General features: G+C 48.8%; 1 protein-coding gene and 1 long non-coding RNA gene across 7 annotated transcripts in view; one reads left to right on the top strand and one right to left on the bottom strand.

Annotated features, from left to right (window-relative positions):
- Window positions 1-15437, bottom strand: part of InR (Insulin-like receptor) — a 194571-nt gene that overhangs the window by 56837 nt on the left and 122297 nt on the right. For all 6 annotated transcript variants that reach the window (XM_089543464.1, XM_089543462.1, XM_089543466.1 and 3 more), the window contains 3 exons: window positions 6430-6513; window positions 3507-3745; window positions 2135-2417 (listed from right to left, as the gene is read on the bottom strand). In XM_089543464.1, the coding sequence (XP_089399590.1) occupies window positions 2135-2417; window positions 3507-3745; window positions 6430-6513 (606 nt within the window). The remainder of the gene's footprint in view (window positions 1-2134; window positions 2418-3506; window positions 3746-6429; window positions 6514-15437) is intronic.
- LOC149341382 (uncharacterized) lies at window positions 8818-9780 on the top strand. Its single transcript, XR_016282636.1, has 2 exons — window positions 8818-8998; window positions 9073-9780. It is a non-coding gene; the product is annotated as an uncharacterized LOC149341382 (long non-coding RNA).

Genomic DNA, 15437 nt, shown 5'->3' with positions numbered 1-15437 from the left:
GCTGTGCGACCGCAGCTCACTACTCACAGTGCTTACAGCTCAGCTGGCGATCGCAACGTTGCGGATTTGCGGGCACATGCCCCATGTTCCCTCACGACGTCAGAGATGTGAGGGCTGTGTGCCACCTCTCGCTGCTCCACGTGCATACAGTGCGACTAGCAATCGTGGAGTCCGCGATGTGCAGCCAGCACACCGCCGCTCATTGCTCCTGGTGGGTGCAGTGCAACTAGCGATCAAAGTGTCAGCGATGTAACCGCAGCAGTTAGTGCTTGATGGTGCAGCTACAGCTCACGTATTCATATCAACCATAGTGATGCGGGAGAATGTTCGGAACATCAGAAATTCTTCACATTGTACAGAATGCACTCCAGCCAGAGAATTTCATAAAGTCGTATCAAACAGGTCCGTATCATTGAGGTTCTACTTGTTTGCATAGTCCACCACAATAAAGCTGTTCTGGTCTGCAATTTAAAAAGGAATTCGCATGTGCCCACTGGAAGGAAGTACCTCCATTTCCCTTCGCTCGCCAACATGGCTCTGTACACACTTTCCCCCTTTTGCAATCCGTATTGCAGAAATAACCACACCGATGTGCCACCTGTCGATAGAATGAAATGCTGTGGCTACCAGTGGCGCCATTTGTGGCTACCAGCACCACGAAACAAATATGACGCATCCCATGGTGCATGCATGCGCTGGCAATATAAGGGTGAGAAAATGTCCTGCACCACAGACCCCGGAACCACCAGAGTGCCGGAAGCGTTGTACCAGTGCCAATACCAAATCGAACCACCACCTATCAGATGCCTTATCAACCTTTCTCTGCTGTAGCAAAACTGATCTCCTCTTATCAGTCGAGTCGGCACTCCTGTCTGCCTTACTCCGTGGCACCCAAACTGAAAAGTTCGCTCACCTCAATGGTTCAACAGCTTGTACAAGACCATGCGGCAATGGACCCCACCCTCATTGCTAAACAAACGACAGCCACAGCATACTAATGCATAATGAAACCTCAACAGGCACTTGTAGCGGAACTTCATATGCAGGTGCTCACAATTTCATGGCCAAAAGGTGTGCACTGGGTGTTGCTTCTCAAAAACAGTAAACAAGGCACAGCAAATGAACTAGCTTATTTGTCTGAAAATCGCCATCACTCAACGTGTAGTGACGCAACATGAACACGTAGCTTTTATCCCAGTCTACCAATTAAAGGAGCCCTGTTTCTGTGAAACATGCATAACTGACACTTTTGAAGGGTGGTTCTTCAATTTAGATTCAATTTATGCGTTCGCATTCCCTTCAAACCACCGACATGGGGATACGCGGAGAAAATTTTATTGCAGACACAAAATGCAGCCTGCTCGATTGAACTCACTGAGCCAGGTTCCACTGCACTTAACACACCCTTCATCCTTCCTATGGTTGACTAACAAAAGTGCTCCCCTTCAGTACAAGGGCATGGGCCATTAGTTGCATTTTTGTCTCACCAACGTAACAACCACCACTTTGACGCAACAAATGCTGCAAAAAATATGCCAAGGATCCTAAGCAAATTAAGCCGATATAAGCAGCTGAGGCGGAGCATTTTAAACTCCCACCATATCTGCAACTGCTGCATGAAACCACTGCTGTAATGCATCGTTTATCACAATGTACAGATGGCCACAAAAGTTCTCAGTAAAGAAAAGCTAGAAAATAAAAAGCTTTTTCTTTTCCAAGCTGCCTGGAGATGCAGCCTGACATGAGGGACTACAGTGTGCAGATCATGCAAAGAGGTGAAAAGGGCATATCCTTCAGTTCCTGGCTGCATGCTTAAATTGCACCGCAATGTGGCACCTTCCCGGTTTTCGAGTTACGAAAACCTTTGTGGGCACCTGTTTGTGTGCTAGCATGTGCTTGTTCTCTTTCCTGTGTTGGAGGGCCACGCTTTTGCAGCCCTAGGCTTCCTAGCACCTCCTGATCTCAGCTGTCTTTGCATTGCTGTGTCGCTTGTCTCTGGCTATAAGAGCTACAGCCAGTGCACAGGCAGGTGCAACGACATGCAGAAACCGTTGTGTCCAGACAGAGGACTGCGAATGTGAACTTTTCACACACTCCTGCATTGAAAACAATTGAAAACAGAGAAGTCACTTGCCCTTCTGGCAGCGCTCGCGGTTCCAACAGAGGCGGCTGCCCCCCACACGGGCATCTCGGAAAGGGCAGTGCTCCGGGCAGGGGGCGCACTCCAACGGGTCCTGGTTGTCCACAATATGGTGACCATCAAACGAGTGAGGTGCTATGCGGTGCCAGTCCACAGTGTCCGCATAGCACAGGCTGGGGTTCTTCTCAAGGCGCACTGCCCCCCGCCGGATGTGAGTCAGCCGGGACAGTCCCAGTTCCACTAGCGATTCCACCTCAAAGACCACCAGGGCATAGTCCTGCAGTCACAAGGAGCAGCAACTACAAAGGGCTGCTAGGCACCTGCACTGTCGTGCAAACAGCCTGGCTGCAATACATATGCCTATGTGACCACTTCCCCTGTGATTTGGTGGGATGCAGTGCATTATGCCCTAATGACTGCACAATAATGTGCATCCATGTCACAGCCATACCTAAGTCATAAATTCAGTTCAGTTCAAGGATTTTTTTTTTATTATTATTAGATGGCTCAACGCCTTAGGGAATTGAGCAGAGGGATCCATGACATCAGCCATGTGCCTGCATAGAAAGCTGCAAAGCTGCACGTGCTCCAGTATGTTACCCTTATGTTGGATCTTATGATCAGGCGCTTACCCTTGAGCACTGAGAACACTGACTACCAAAATCACGCCTCCAGTACTAATCTGCCAGGGGTCACAGTGGCTGCTGAAAGTACCGCACATTTTTAATGTTTACAACCTAATTACCCTATCAGAAATCTTATCGCATTCAATAAAAAAACGTGTTTTCTAGCATATATAGATACAAAATTTGGCAAAGGAGCTCTCGGATGCCCCACAACACACTGGTTATATCTACTGCATCATGCAGTCATGTACAACTAAAGATACAAGTTGGCTGCCTTTACTGTAAAAGTTTCATAAATTTGATTTTAAGTAATCTGACAAACTTTGAAACATTTCAAGATGCATCCATTACAAGCACCTTGTAAGATGTACTATTACACAAATACTCCCATGCATTACTTCATCAGCGTATGGCACATGCATAACTGGTTGATGAACGCACCTAGAAGAACGTTTCACATAAAACGCATAAAAGGTGGATAACACAAGATGTTCGCTATGGTAGAATGCAAAAGGGCAAAAGTCTTGGTGCACAGCGCACTGCACCGGTCTCGACACCAGGAGTGCATCGTCAGGTGCCTTCGCATGCAGTGCGGCACGGTTTGGAACTCGATAACACATGACTAGAATAAACTGAACTGAACTGCAAAACCTTCCAAGATAACTGTTTTTGTTGAAATGCTTTACAGGCAAAAAATATAAAAGGTTGATGGGCAGATATGGGAACGGATGCTGGCATACCCTGAAAAGCTCGTCCCCCCGGATGACTGCCAGGTTTGGGAAGATGCGTCCCAGTGACTGCAGCCCCAAGGTCCGGTAGAAAAACAGGAAGCCCGTGATCTCCGTGAGGTGAGGAAAGCTCACGTTCTCCCAGCTGTCACGTGTCAGCATCACCATGAGGGAGCCCTCGATCACCGAACAGTTTCCTAACTGTGTCACAAGGCTGCTCACCCGGTTCCGCACCTCGATGTGGCCACATACTGCACAGTTAGTCCAGTTCTAGGTCATAAAAGTTACCCTATATCAATTTAGTATTGTGTTCTGACGACAAAGAGGACACTTCTACTGAAAACACTGATTTTCTATGCTAGAGAAAGTAAGAAGATGAAATTCAGGTATCTTGGCCACAGGCCATTTTCACAATAAAACCACAAAGATATCAAGCACATTTTCCTTGTGGATCATCTACAGCGAACGATCATGGAGTCCATAGTTCTAAGGAAGCTCTACATCAGGGGTTCTCAAACTTTTTTGCTTGGAGGAACCCCAAAAGCCTTCAATAAGTTCCAGGGAACCCCCCCCCCCTGCTTTCACTTACCAGCAATGTTGTCGAGTGCATTTTTGCAAAGAGAGAGTTGCAAAAGTTACATGTTTATTGCACAGATTAATACAAATACTAATGCGATGGATGGGTGGTACTGCTTCCCTTTTAAGAGCAAGTCAAAGCGTGGCTCAGTAGCACTCAGAGCCAGTCTCATATCAGGTGCCAGGTCAGGGCCGGTGAGGGTTCTCGCGGAACACAAGAAGACAGCCCGCGGAACCCCTGTGTTCCGGGGAACCCAGTTTGAGAACCCCTGCTCTACATGATCATCAAAGGCTTTCTTGCCCAAAAGTAATAAACAGAAGTAAAGAAAAAGATGCACTTCTGTGGGTGATCAGGCAATCCTCCTGCATGGCGCGTGGAATTATGATAACCCAGGACAAGTGTGTTCAAGTACAGGGCGACACTAATGCTTGTGATTGGTATGCTTAGGATTACAGAAATTTCAAATGATAGGGATATTTTATCAGGTTGCAAAAATCTTGTACAACTGAAATTTCACTGCTTGCAAGGTAACCCGCCAACATTCATAAGATACACCAGTTTGTGGCAATACGGCATTAGCTATGTAGCAACCAATGTTAATTGAGGATAATGAAAGCAATGCAAGAAAGATACAAGTATAGTTAGTGAGGGCCAGATTAAGCTAGCCCACATAATAACTGATATGGCCTAGTAACGCAATGTAAGGGGCTTTCTGCTGTTTCTTTTGATTTGTTTTGCCAACTCTAGTGTGAATAAATTAAAAAAAAGCAAAGTTCAGGCTGTTCTTAAAACATACCACTCGGACTGAAATAAAATCTGTTGCTAGGCTGGGTCACTGCCCCTGCCTCAAGAAACAAATGACACACACTAGCCAAGTGAGTAAGCACTTCAAAGAAAAGACCTGGCAGCAGTCCTCCCCACCAACATGACTGCGAAAATTCCAGGCTACTGCGTCAGACGCACGTTCTCCAAGAAGATTCTTTGCAAGCGGCAATTCGTTAAGGAGGACCGAAAACAACCACAGGAAAAAAAATGACACCCTTTCTGCCCGTTTACTCAAGACCTCGCCACTTCCCTGCAGCAGTCCAAACCTCACAAAGCGTAACCCAGAAGAAAGCACCAACAAAGACAGCAAGGTGCCTCACCATGTCATTGAAATCTCACCACAAAGTTAAAAGAGCAACAAGGAAATATAAAGTCACAACAAGATGAGCATCCCACAAGACTAGACAAAGGGCATTTAAGTAAGCATGACGGCGGCTTTTGGCTTGGTGACACGGTGCTCTAAATTTAACCCTAGAAGATTCCGGTTCCCCACACAGGCTGTGTGTGTGTCACCAACGTTTGGCTCCCAACCAAGGCAGATTACCTCAAACACTTGCTCTGAGCAAAGGAGCCACAACACAGTGTCAGACCAAAAAGGTGTGTTGATCCATCAGCTGCGCCATGCCCATCACTCTAGAGTCTGCCCTGCCCGTATGCTTGGCAACCCCCAATGTATTCACATAATGTAACATGCAAAACAATGCAAAAATGCCGACTTCAACGCACATGCATTTCTACACAAAGCCACAGGCATAATTACCACATATCCAAGACATAATGGAAAGCATGACCTAGAAAAATGAGTCAAACCAACAATAGTTTCTACTGCCACATTTTTACAATGCAAAAAACACAGTGCTTAGCTGAGTACCTAGCAAACAATATTTTGCCCCACCCCCCGTAAGAAAAATGCAACTCCTTTCACTGGCATGCAACCTCCAACAAGTGCTCGATATAAAGGAAATTAGGAAGTAAACGAACTAATTTTAAATGGAGAAAAGAAGGTTCAACTGAGTCGCGAACAATGCTGGAACAGAACAAAATGTACCAAAAGGAGGCAAATAAATCTGGCCGTTGAGGAAGGCTTCCCAAAGCATGAACAAGGAAAGAAAAGCCACTTATACATACTGAGCTATAACAATGTTGTTGACAATCCCGACATTACATTTATGTGCACTGTCACTCAAGCTACACTATTAAAATCTCTCCTTTTTTTTCCCAGGTCGAATGTCAACGATAAACTGGAACTTCATTCATCTTTTTATGCTGCCACTGAAGCTAATATTAATTTTTGAACTTACAACATGCCTTAAAGCCTATTTTGTGTTCCAGATACAGTCTGGATGGAGTGACACTTCCCGCACTGCACTCTGCTCTCAGCCAACCAGAAGCTTCAAAGAAACAAGGCGCTGAAAAACAGTGATAAACAAAGAAAGAAACGAACTATCGTGCTGCAGATCCTAACCACTAAGTAATAATGAATCATGGGCAAAAGCCAAGTAAAAAGGCATCGGGTCTTGGATGAAAACTTACTCGTGCTGTTCGGGTCCCTAGAATTAGTGCCGGTTGGTTGCAGGGACTGTCGGTTGGGGCTCCGCCTCGTCAACAGTGCCATGCCTGTTGCGTGGCAAAAAAATAAAAAATATACAGCATCAGAAACCACTCACGCTGTGCAAGGGTGACAACGACCACACAAACAAAAGCCACCGTCACACGTACAACAGGATGTAAAGCAAGGGCCTCAAGCAAACAACCTTCACACCTTGTGTGGCCCACTGGCTCTCGATGTTCCTGCCTTTGTTCTGGAAGTTCCTCACCGATACATCTTGGTTTCTTTTCTGCCATTATTGCATCACTTCATTCACTCCGGCTAGTTTCTCACCACGTTCGACAGTGGCGTAACCAGATATATTTTTAGGGGAAGTTATATGCAACCTGTTTAAAAAGTGGAAAGAGAGAAAGTCTGCGCCCAAACAATATCTTAGCCATTTTTCTGCTGTAATAAAGCCGAAGGGTTAGTTGTTTCGTTCACTGTAAAGCGCACACAGGGCTCCCAGGACTTGATTCGTAAAGAACATTTTATTCATTTTATTACTCGCACAAAAAATCGTGGATATTTACAAGATTTTCACACAATATTCAACACTTGCTTCTGCTGTACAGCAAAGTCAGCAACATTGAATGAATGGCATTTGTCAAAACTTCACCCCATGCATGTGAACCTGCGCCCGGATGCCGAGGCGCTCTAAAAAAATGCACTTTTTATTTTCGCGGTGGTTTATTATCATTTGAGGACAGTGCAAAGGATCATACAGTAGGCTGGCATGAATACATATATTTCATTGGGTGAACCATGCCTACAGTTAAAAGGAGTGCCATACATTTTGCGATGGCAAAGAAGAGCGGCTATTTTCTGCAATAACTTCGGCTTCCTATTAGAACAGGAACTATTTTTTGTCAACAAACCGACACTCTTCTTATTTTCGTTTTTACATTTTAATATATCGACGCAGTGTGGATAACATGGCCGAAAAAAAAATGGTGAAAGGAAGGGGAGGGGAATGCAGCGCTATGAAAATTTCGGGGGGGGGGGGGGGGGGGGTCTGGTACCAAATCCCCCCCCCCCCCCCCCTTCTGGCAACACCCCTGACGTTCGACTAGCAAGTCAGCACACAAGCATACTCTGTGTAGAAATCGAGAAGCACAGTAATCTCCTAACTTTGCAATATCCACATCTGTGAGTCACCCTTGGTATTTTGTTTTGTCTGAGGCATCAAAGGAACTGAAGTGGTCATATAAGCGGCATGATGCTTACAGTGCCCTCTCCACCTTCCCCTCTCTGCGGCCTATAGAGGGCGAGAGGTTTTCAGTATGGTCTGCTAAAGGATACAAAAGCCACACCTCAGTACCTGCTTCTCACTACTTAATTTTCTTTCCTTTCACTGAGTTACTGGGCCACTCCCAACGCACTAGGAAAAGCAATGGATCAGGCGCGCACGGCCTTTGTCCTCTAAAATGTCGCATTTTCGATGTGGGCCCAACACACACGGTGACAAAACGAGCCCCCCAGAAACACACACACACACACACACACACACACACACACACACACACACACACACACACACACACACACACACACACACACACACACACACACACACACACACACACACACACACACACACACACACACACACACACACACACACACACACACACACACACACACACACACACACACACACACACACACACACACACACACACACACACACACACACACACACACACACACACACACACACACACACACACACACACACACACACACACACACACACACACACACACACACACACACACACACACACACACACACACACACACACACACACACACACACACACACACACACACACACACACACACACACACACACACACACACACACACACACACACACACACACACACACACACACACACACACACACACACACACACACACACACACACACACAAACTGATCGCTCCGACTCTCCCTTTCCCCGGGAACACACATGACGAGAGAGGCGGTCCTTCCGCATCGAGAGCGTGTTTGTTTATCTGTCGTCAAGGCTGCCCATTCTCCTTCCCTCAGTCTCCCTTCGCGCAAAAACAGAATCGACTGCGGAACTCGCCGCCAGGGTTGCAAGGCCGTGCAGGCGGCGGAGCCCGAGGCACGTTCGGAGGTAAACAAACGGGCCACCAAAACAACCGCTGACCGAAGCGAAGACAGCCCCAACGCACGCGACCGAAACAAACTGGCGCTCCAGCGCGATGGCGAAAGGAAAACGGACCCCCCCCCCCCCCCCCCCCCCCCGGTGCACGCACGCCAAACACGCGCATGAACACTCTTCCTGATAGGAAGGAAGCCCGAGGGAGGCAGCGAACCTTGTTGTTTTGCCTGCTTATCGGATCGCACGTCAGAGCTCGAGGACATAGCTGCGTCAGAATGGGACACGGATCACTCGAGCGCCTCCCACTGCACGATGCAGTCGCCGCTCTTTGGCACAGCACCCGACACGACGGGTTCCCTCCCGTTGCGTAAAATGTCAACTGTGAGTGGACCAAGGTATGCGCTTGTTGCCAATACTTCTCTCTCTCTCTCTCTTTCCATCTCTCTCTCCTCCAGGCGCTTCTATGCGACCGGATCGTGTGCGATGGGGCCAGTGACAACCTGTATCGATATATTACGGCATCCTAACGACAGAGAGGCCACTCTCGAAGACAACGGAGCTTTCATAAGCTAGAAAAGACCAGAAAACGAAATACTGGTGTCGCCACCACCAGCCAATTTCGCAAGTAAATTGCGTGCATCTATATTTTTTTTTAGCGCACATCTCGGAGGCCATCACGGAGGAAGGAAAATTCAGGAGCACGGTGGCTCAGGAAAGGCCTTCGCATACGAGCTTCACGCAAAAAAGTGTGCCCTAAGTAGCGCGTTCGCAAGGACTACTGGGAGTGGGGAAGCACTCGAGCTCGGCTTCAAAAAATGTCACGTAACAGCAGGAATATAGGAAAAGGGCCGAGGAGATCGAGGCCAACATGGCGAAAAGGTTCCAGCGGGACATCAATGGCTTTCAGAAGACCGGCAGGCAATGTGGAGGGCCTTTTCTTCGTCGACACGGGTCACAAGCGTCGACGTAACACGGTACGATATAAACCAGGCCAAAAGAAGCGGCGCCAGGCCCGAGCATAAGTGCGGGAGACACCAAGGTGTTCGGCTGTCGGCAGACTGCGGAGTTCTTCAAGGACAGAGGAGCGTAGTTGTTGCGGAATGACAACCAGTAGCGGAGGCCTATCAGGGCGCATAACTTTAATAAAACCATGGTAAAGCTTGGTGCTGGTCTCGTTGGTTAGACATTCTTTGAAATAGGTTAGCGCCAATAAAAAAGACCAACACAAGGCGAGAGGACGACGACACGACACAGAAGAGCGCTAGACACGCTCTCCTGTGTCGTGTCGTCGTTCTCTCGCCTTGTGTTCGTCTTTTTTGGCGCTAACCTATTTCAATGAAGGGAGTATAAGCTGCAGCGGTAGAGAATGCCATTCTGAAGAGCATATAGTTCCAGGGACGCATTCGTGTTTTCTGAGTTCAGGCCATCAAAAAGGGGTCACAAGGAGGAATCTTGGCACTGTTCGTCGGCGATGTTGGTGAGATCAGAACTAGCAAAGAGACAAGGCACGGTGGCTCTACAGGGTAGTGAGACACGCAGTCGGCGTCTTGGTGGAGACGCCCCGATTTGTACACGACGGTGTACGAATGCTACAAACTGTTTATAAATAAATAATAGAAATACAGAAGGAACTGCGATGCAGACTTTCATACAAGCCCATGTATACGATTCCTGTGATATCGTATATATGATATATGATAGCGCTTGTCCCGTGTTCTTCTTCAAACTCTGTGTTTGTCTAGCAAAATGCGCCATACTACATCTTGAAAATATGAACCATCTAGTCCGTCTGCCAGTACATTTTTTGATATCTCGCTTTACCGAAGCAAAATTAACCTACAACGCGATATAACGAACAAATGGCCATTTCGCGCTGCGTATGTCAATTTGTAACAGTGCCCAACATTTCCGTGCCGATCAAACGGCGGTTCCAACTAGTTCACACGTTCTTCAAACATCTTCGTTGCACACGGCCCACTATTAGCGCGCTCTGCTTCCCTGGTTCTCCGTTTTCTAAGCTTGGTCGCATGGTCAAAACATTTGGCAGCGCGCTTGGTGTGCCTGACGATATCGTGGCCGCACTGATTTCACGGGGCCACACGGCGGAAACCGAAAGCGCAAAACAATTTTTCCCGCTGACCGGAAGGCGGCCGTCACCGAAGGATTCGGTCCTGCGTTCGCATTCTCCTCCACACGACATTCCTGCTATGCGGAGAAGCGTTGCGCCACGCACTCGTGAGCTGTGCCGCGCAGGCCCGTTCACACTTGCCCAAAAATCCGGCGAGCGAAGCGGATTAGGCCGCTTTTGACGCCGAGCGACGCGGAAAGCGGCGCTAAAGTGTACTAGCTAGTTCACTTTAGCGGCGCGGCGAGGACGACCGGGCTGGACCCATTTCCGCCGCGCGGCGACAAACATGGCGGCGCCCTTCGAAGCCGGACCCCCCGCTTCGGATTGAATTCTCGTTGTTGCTGCCTTTTTCAGTGCGTTCACTGGCCAGAAATTCGGCACAGGTCTTTCGATTTCCTCTCACCTCGCCTTCAAGAAAACGTAAAAGTGATAAATTTGCTTTCTTTTTTTAATTCAGAGTGACGATTCCGCCGCTTCTAGGCTTAACAGCAGAGTCGGTTTGTTGACAGTAATGGTTCCCGCCCTGACAACCAGATGGCGCCACTACACGCTGAGTTTATTTTTGCGTCTGTGCTAGCATACGCTGAACTAAAAGTGAGAATGTGCCTGTGTTTAACGTACGTAAGCATGCATACGCTTATGGTACGTAGACAGCGTAAATTTATGCTCTTTTCTCACTATATCTGTGTATGCCGCTAGCAAGCGACGTGGTGGGGAAAAGCGAGAAACAGCAGCGGTGCGGCGGATCCGCCTCGCCCGCGCGTGAAAAAGTGAGAACAGGTCCTTGTTTTTGCGGCGAGCGAATCCGCTTCGCTCGCCAAATATTTGAGCAGGTGTGAACGGGCCAGGTACACGCGACGAAACAGCCGCTACGCGTTCTCTTTTACAGCGGCGCGCGTATCGCTTTCAGCACCAAGAAAACGGAGCTAAATATTCTGAACAGGTCTCTCCTTGCCCTCTATTCAACACTGTTCCTCCAAATCCCGCTTCTTAGGTCCTAAAGTGTACGCATATTCAGCCATGTTGGGGGCGCTCGGTGCGCGCGTTGATAGTTCCCGCAACGCACATCGGCGGCGCACTAAAGCGCAGGCGGCTTTGTTGTCCTCGTTATACAAAGTGGCAGGTAAGCCCGTTGGCATGCGAAAGTCACGCACCGCTATAACGAAGCGAGCATAATAGTAGCGCTAAAAAAACAAGGACGACAGGGTAGAGAAAGACAACACAGGCGCTAGTTACTCTGTCGTCCTTGTTTTTTCAGCGCTACTACTATGCCCTCTCAATCCAAACACCAACTAGCCCAGCTTTCTGCCTTATATAATGAAGCAACGGCTACAACGAATAAATCGCGGGACCCTTTGACGCTGTAAGGCTACCGTCGCTACCATCGTCGTAGAAGGAGACGTATATCGATGCAAGCCGTTCGAGAGGCCTCGTCGAAGGTTTCCAATGGCGTGAGTTTCACAGGCACACCCCAGAGAAATGTCTGGGAGTCATGGCCCCGCCCACGGCCGGGCTAGAGGGGTGACGAGCGCGCGCGTCACCCCTCTAGCCCGGCCGTGCCCCGCCGTACTTAAAACCTAAGGGCGCGGAAAATGGCGCCACTGTTGCGGTATCGCGCGAATGCGACGAAAGAAGGCAAATGGCGCAGCAGCCATCAAACACCTCGCGCAAGGTGTTTCATCGAAGACTATTAGCAATATTTAGAATAGAATTTTTGAGTTTCTGACGATTTTCACCGCCCCCGCCCTGGGGCAGTTACAAAAGAAAACTATTAGAATTTAGTTAACCAGTTTGCAAGCTAACATGTCACGGCCGTTGTTTGTTGTCTGCCCCTGATGACAATACTGTGCCGAAAAACGCGTTAAAAAAAAAAGTTCTTTAAATGCTGCTAACAGTATTTGAGGCACTGGGTGCTGTCTTAGGCAGCTTTCTGCCCACTGTCCCCTCCCTCTTCTCACTGTAACGTGTGTTAAGGAAATACACTTTCAAATAAATAAATAACGTATTCGACGAAAAACCTCTATGCATGCGTGTGACTACCACATTTTTTTTTTTTTCATACGTGAAAGAATGAGTAAGCCAGCATGCCAAATTCCAATACATTGCATAAATGCGGCAATTTCTTCTCACAACAGCAAAAAGCCTCGAGCTCTTCGACTCGCAGCGGCACGCGAGACGCTGATCAACTGACACCGCGCGTGCTCTCACAGCGGAGAGGACGCAATCCTCGTTTTTGCGACGCCTCGTTTTGCACACGAACGTGCAGACACGCGAAGACCTTGCACGTATTTGTTCGGCACACGGCATGCAGGAGCCTAAGGAAATGCCTGTAATTCAGCGCAACCAGCGGTTTTTTTTTTATTGCGAAAGCAATACTACTTGCACTTTCACGCCGTTGCGTGCCGCGGCCGGTGGCCACCATCGCGCAGCGGCGGTGACCACCATTAACCTTAATTGCATTACATTGGATTAGATTGGCTTAGATTAGATTGGATAGGTGTGGATTGGATTGAATTGGATGGGATTGGATTGGTTTGGATTGCATTGGATTGTATTACCGATGCATCACCACAAGCTACACTACCAGCTGTACCATGGCGTACGTACGGATATTGCTTTCGCAATTACCGGGCTTAACCAAGCTAAGCCACAGATATTTTTGCTTCTTCTTTTAACAGCGCTTCGTATTTGCATAGACCGTGCTAGTCCGGGCAAATCATCCTTTTAGGAATACAGGCTCAGCAAAAAAATTGGCAGAGGCTCAGCTTGATTAAGCCCGGAAGTTGCGAAAGCAACTTCATCCGTTTCTTCAGCCCGCATCCGCCGTGTCTACCGCCGCTCTGCGCCGACGGCGGTTGGTTGGTTGCGACCACGCTGGTTGCGACTGAGAGAAGGGTGAAAAGGAAAAGTGCACGGGCCTGCCAACTGGCTCAAGCCGAGCCACCACAGCTGCCACGTGCAGACAGAAGAGAGTTGAAAGATAAGAGGACAGAGTAAAAGAGAGAGTAGAGACGCGCGTCCCAACAACCGCGTCCGCCGGAACGGACGCTGGCTGAAAAAAACAGATACACGGCAGCAGCCCGAAGGCTGCAAACCGAAAGCCTCCCCTCCTTCGGCACGAGCTGGAGCTCTGCTTATACAACTGGTATGACGTCACTCCGACCGCAGCGCTCCTAGCGGGAGAAGCGAGAGGCTCACCGCCCGCCGCACGGCCACCTGGATCGAGCGCGTCGAAGCGGCCGTGCCCGCCGTGTCTACCGCCGCTCTCCGCCGACGGAACGAGTTGGGGCCCTTCTCTTCCACAGATGGTGTGACGTCACTCCTACCGCAGCGCCTCTAGTGGGAGAAGCGAGAGGCTAACCGCCCGCCGTGTCTACCGCCGCTCTACACTGACGAGCCGAGCTGGGGCCCTGGTTTTTCGCAGCTAGTATGACGTCACGTCTAAGGTCACCCTAAAGGTCAAACATGTCCACCGCCGCGCTACGCCGAAGGGCTCAAACTGTGAGCAGTATTGCTTTCGCAATAAAACTGCGCCCTCATGGTTCTGCAAGCGTTCCACTATACAGCATTAGGCTCCCTGTTCACACGCGCTCTCTCTCTGTATTGCTGGCATCAGAAAGCTCACGCAATTGCACTTAGCGGCTCTCTTACCTCGTTAACGCCCTATAGTATAACAGCACCCCTGAGAGACTTTTCTTTTTTCACAGTAAAATTTTGACAACGTCCGAATCTGCCCGAGAACCGCTCAAGCAACGGGAGCGAACGGCCTGGTTCGTCACGTGCCAAGCCATAGCGTGGTGTCGATTTCATCAGAATCGCCAATGTAGTGCTGTTTACGTTCAGTACCGCGCAGACGAGCGGATCTACATGTTTCTGTTCCGGCGCAGATATCAGTTTGTTCACGCGCTACCTGTAAAACAACGAAGATGCTACAGAAGTTGCCTCCGTACACATGTATACAGTCGGGGTCACAAGTCCCTCCCCCCCCCCCCCTCCCCCCCATCGGTCTCAACGACAGGAGTGCATAGGCGGGTCGCGCCAGCATTCAGCGCGGTACAGTTCGGAATTTTCGACCCCACTGTACACAAACAGCTTCAACCTTTTGTACACTTAAAGAGTAGCTGCTTATACGCGTATACGTGATGCGCAGAACGTGGGTTATCACGGCGCTTGGCGTCATCTCTGCGTCAGGGGCCATACCTTCGACGCGACTAAAAAAATTGCGAGGACACTATGCCGTGACGACTTCCGGTGGATGTGACGTCACACCGTTCCCATAGCTATATCAACCTCCGCGCTATTTCGACGCAATTTCGACATTTTTGCTTATAATTAATTAACTAATTATTCTTCAGTCATCAAACTTGACTTCCAGGTTCATTTTTTCCTTCTCTATCTGAAGCAACCATCGCTATCTTTTTTAGCTCCCGATTTAAACGCGTGTGAAACGCTTTGTTAACGCCTTAAGAATGCTGAAAGTAACCTCGCATGCACGGGACATCCCAGCAGTTGTACGGCGAGAGCCGTTACTGGGGCCGCACCGCGAGCGGTCGTGTAGTTTGCAGTAGTCGTATAGTTGTAGAAATCCGCAATCCAAGGCAAGCCAAGAGCAAAGAAATGAGAGAAGAAGAAGATAAAGAACAAGAAGAGATGAAAGAGTAATAGAAAGAATAACGTGACGGCAGTAGGAGA

The sequence above is a fragment of the Amblyomma mixtum genome, chromosome 5, assembly GCF_055824585.1.
Source record: "Amblyomma mixtum isolate Tamu chromosome 5, ASM5582458v1, whole genome shotgun sequence".
Taxonomy (NCBI): domain Eukaryota; kingdom Metazoa; phylum Arthropoda; class Arachnida; order Ixodida; family Ixodidae; genus Amblyomma; species Amblyomma mixtum.
The sequence above is the reverse complement of the archived record's forward strand: the minus strand, read 5'-3'. Positions and strand labels throughout refer to the sequence as shown.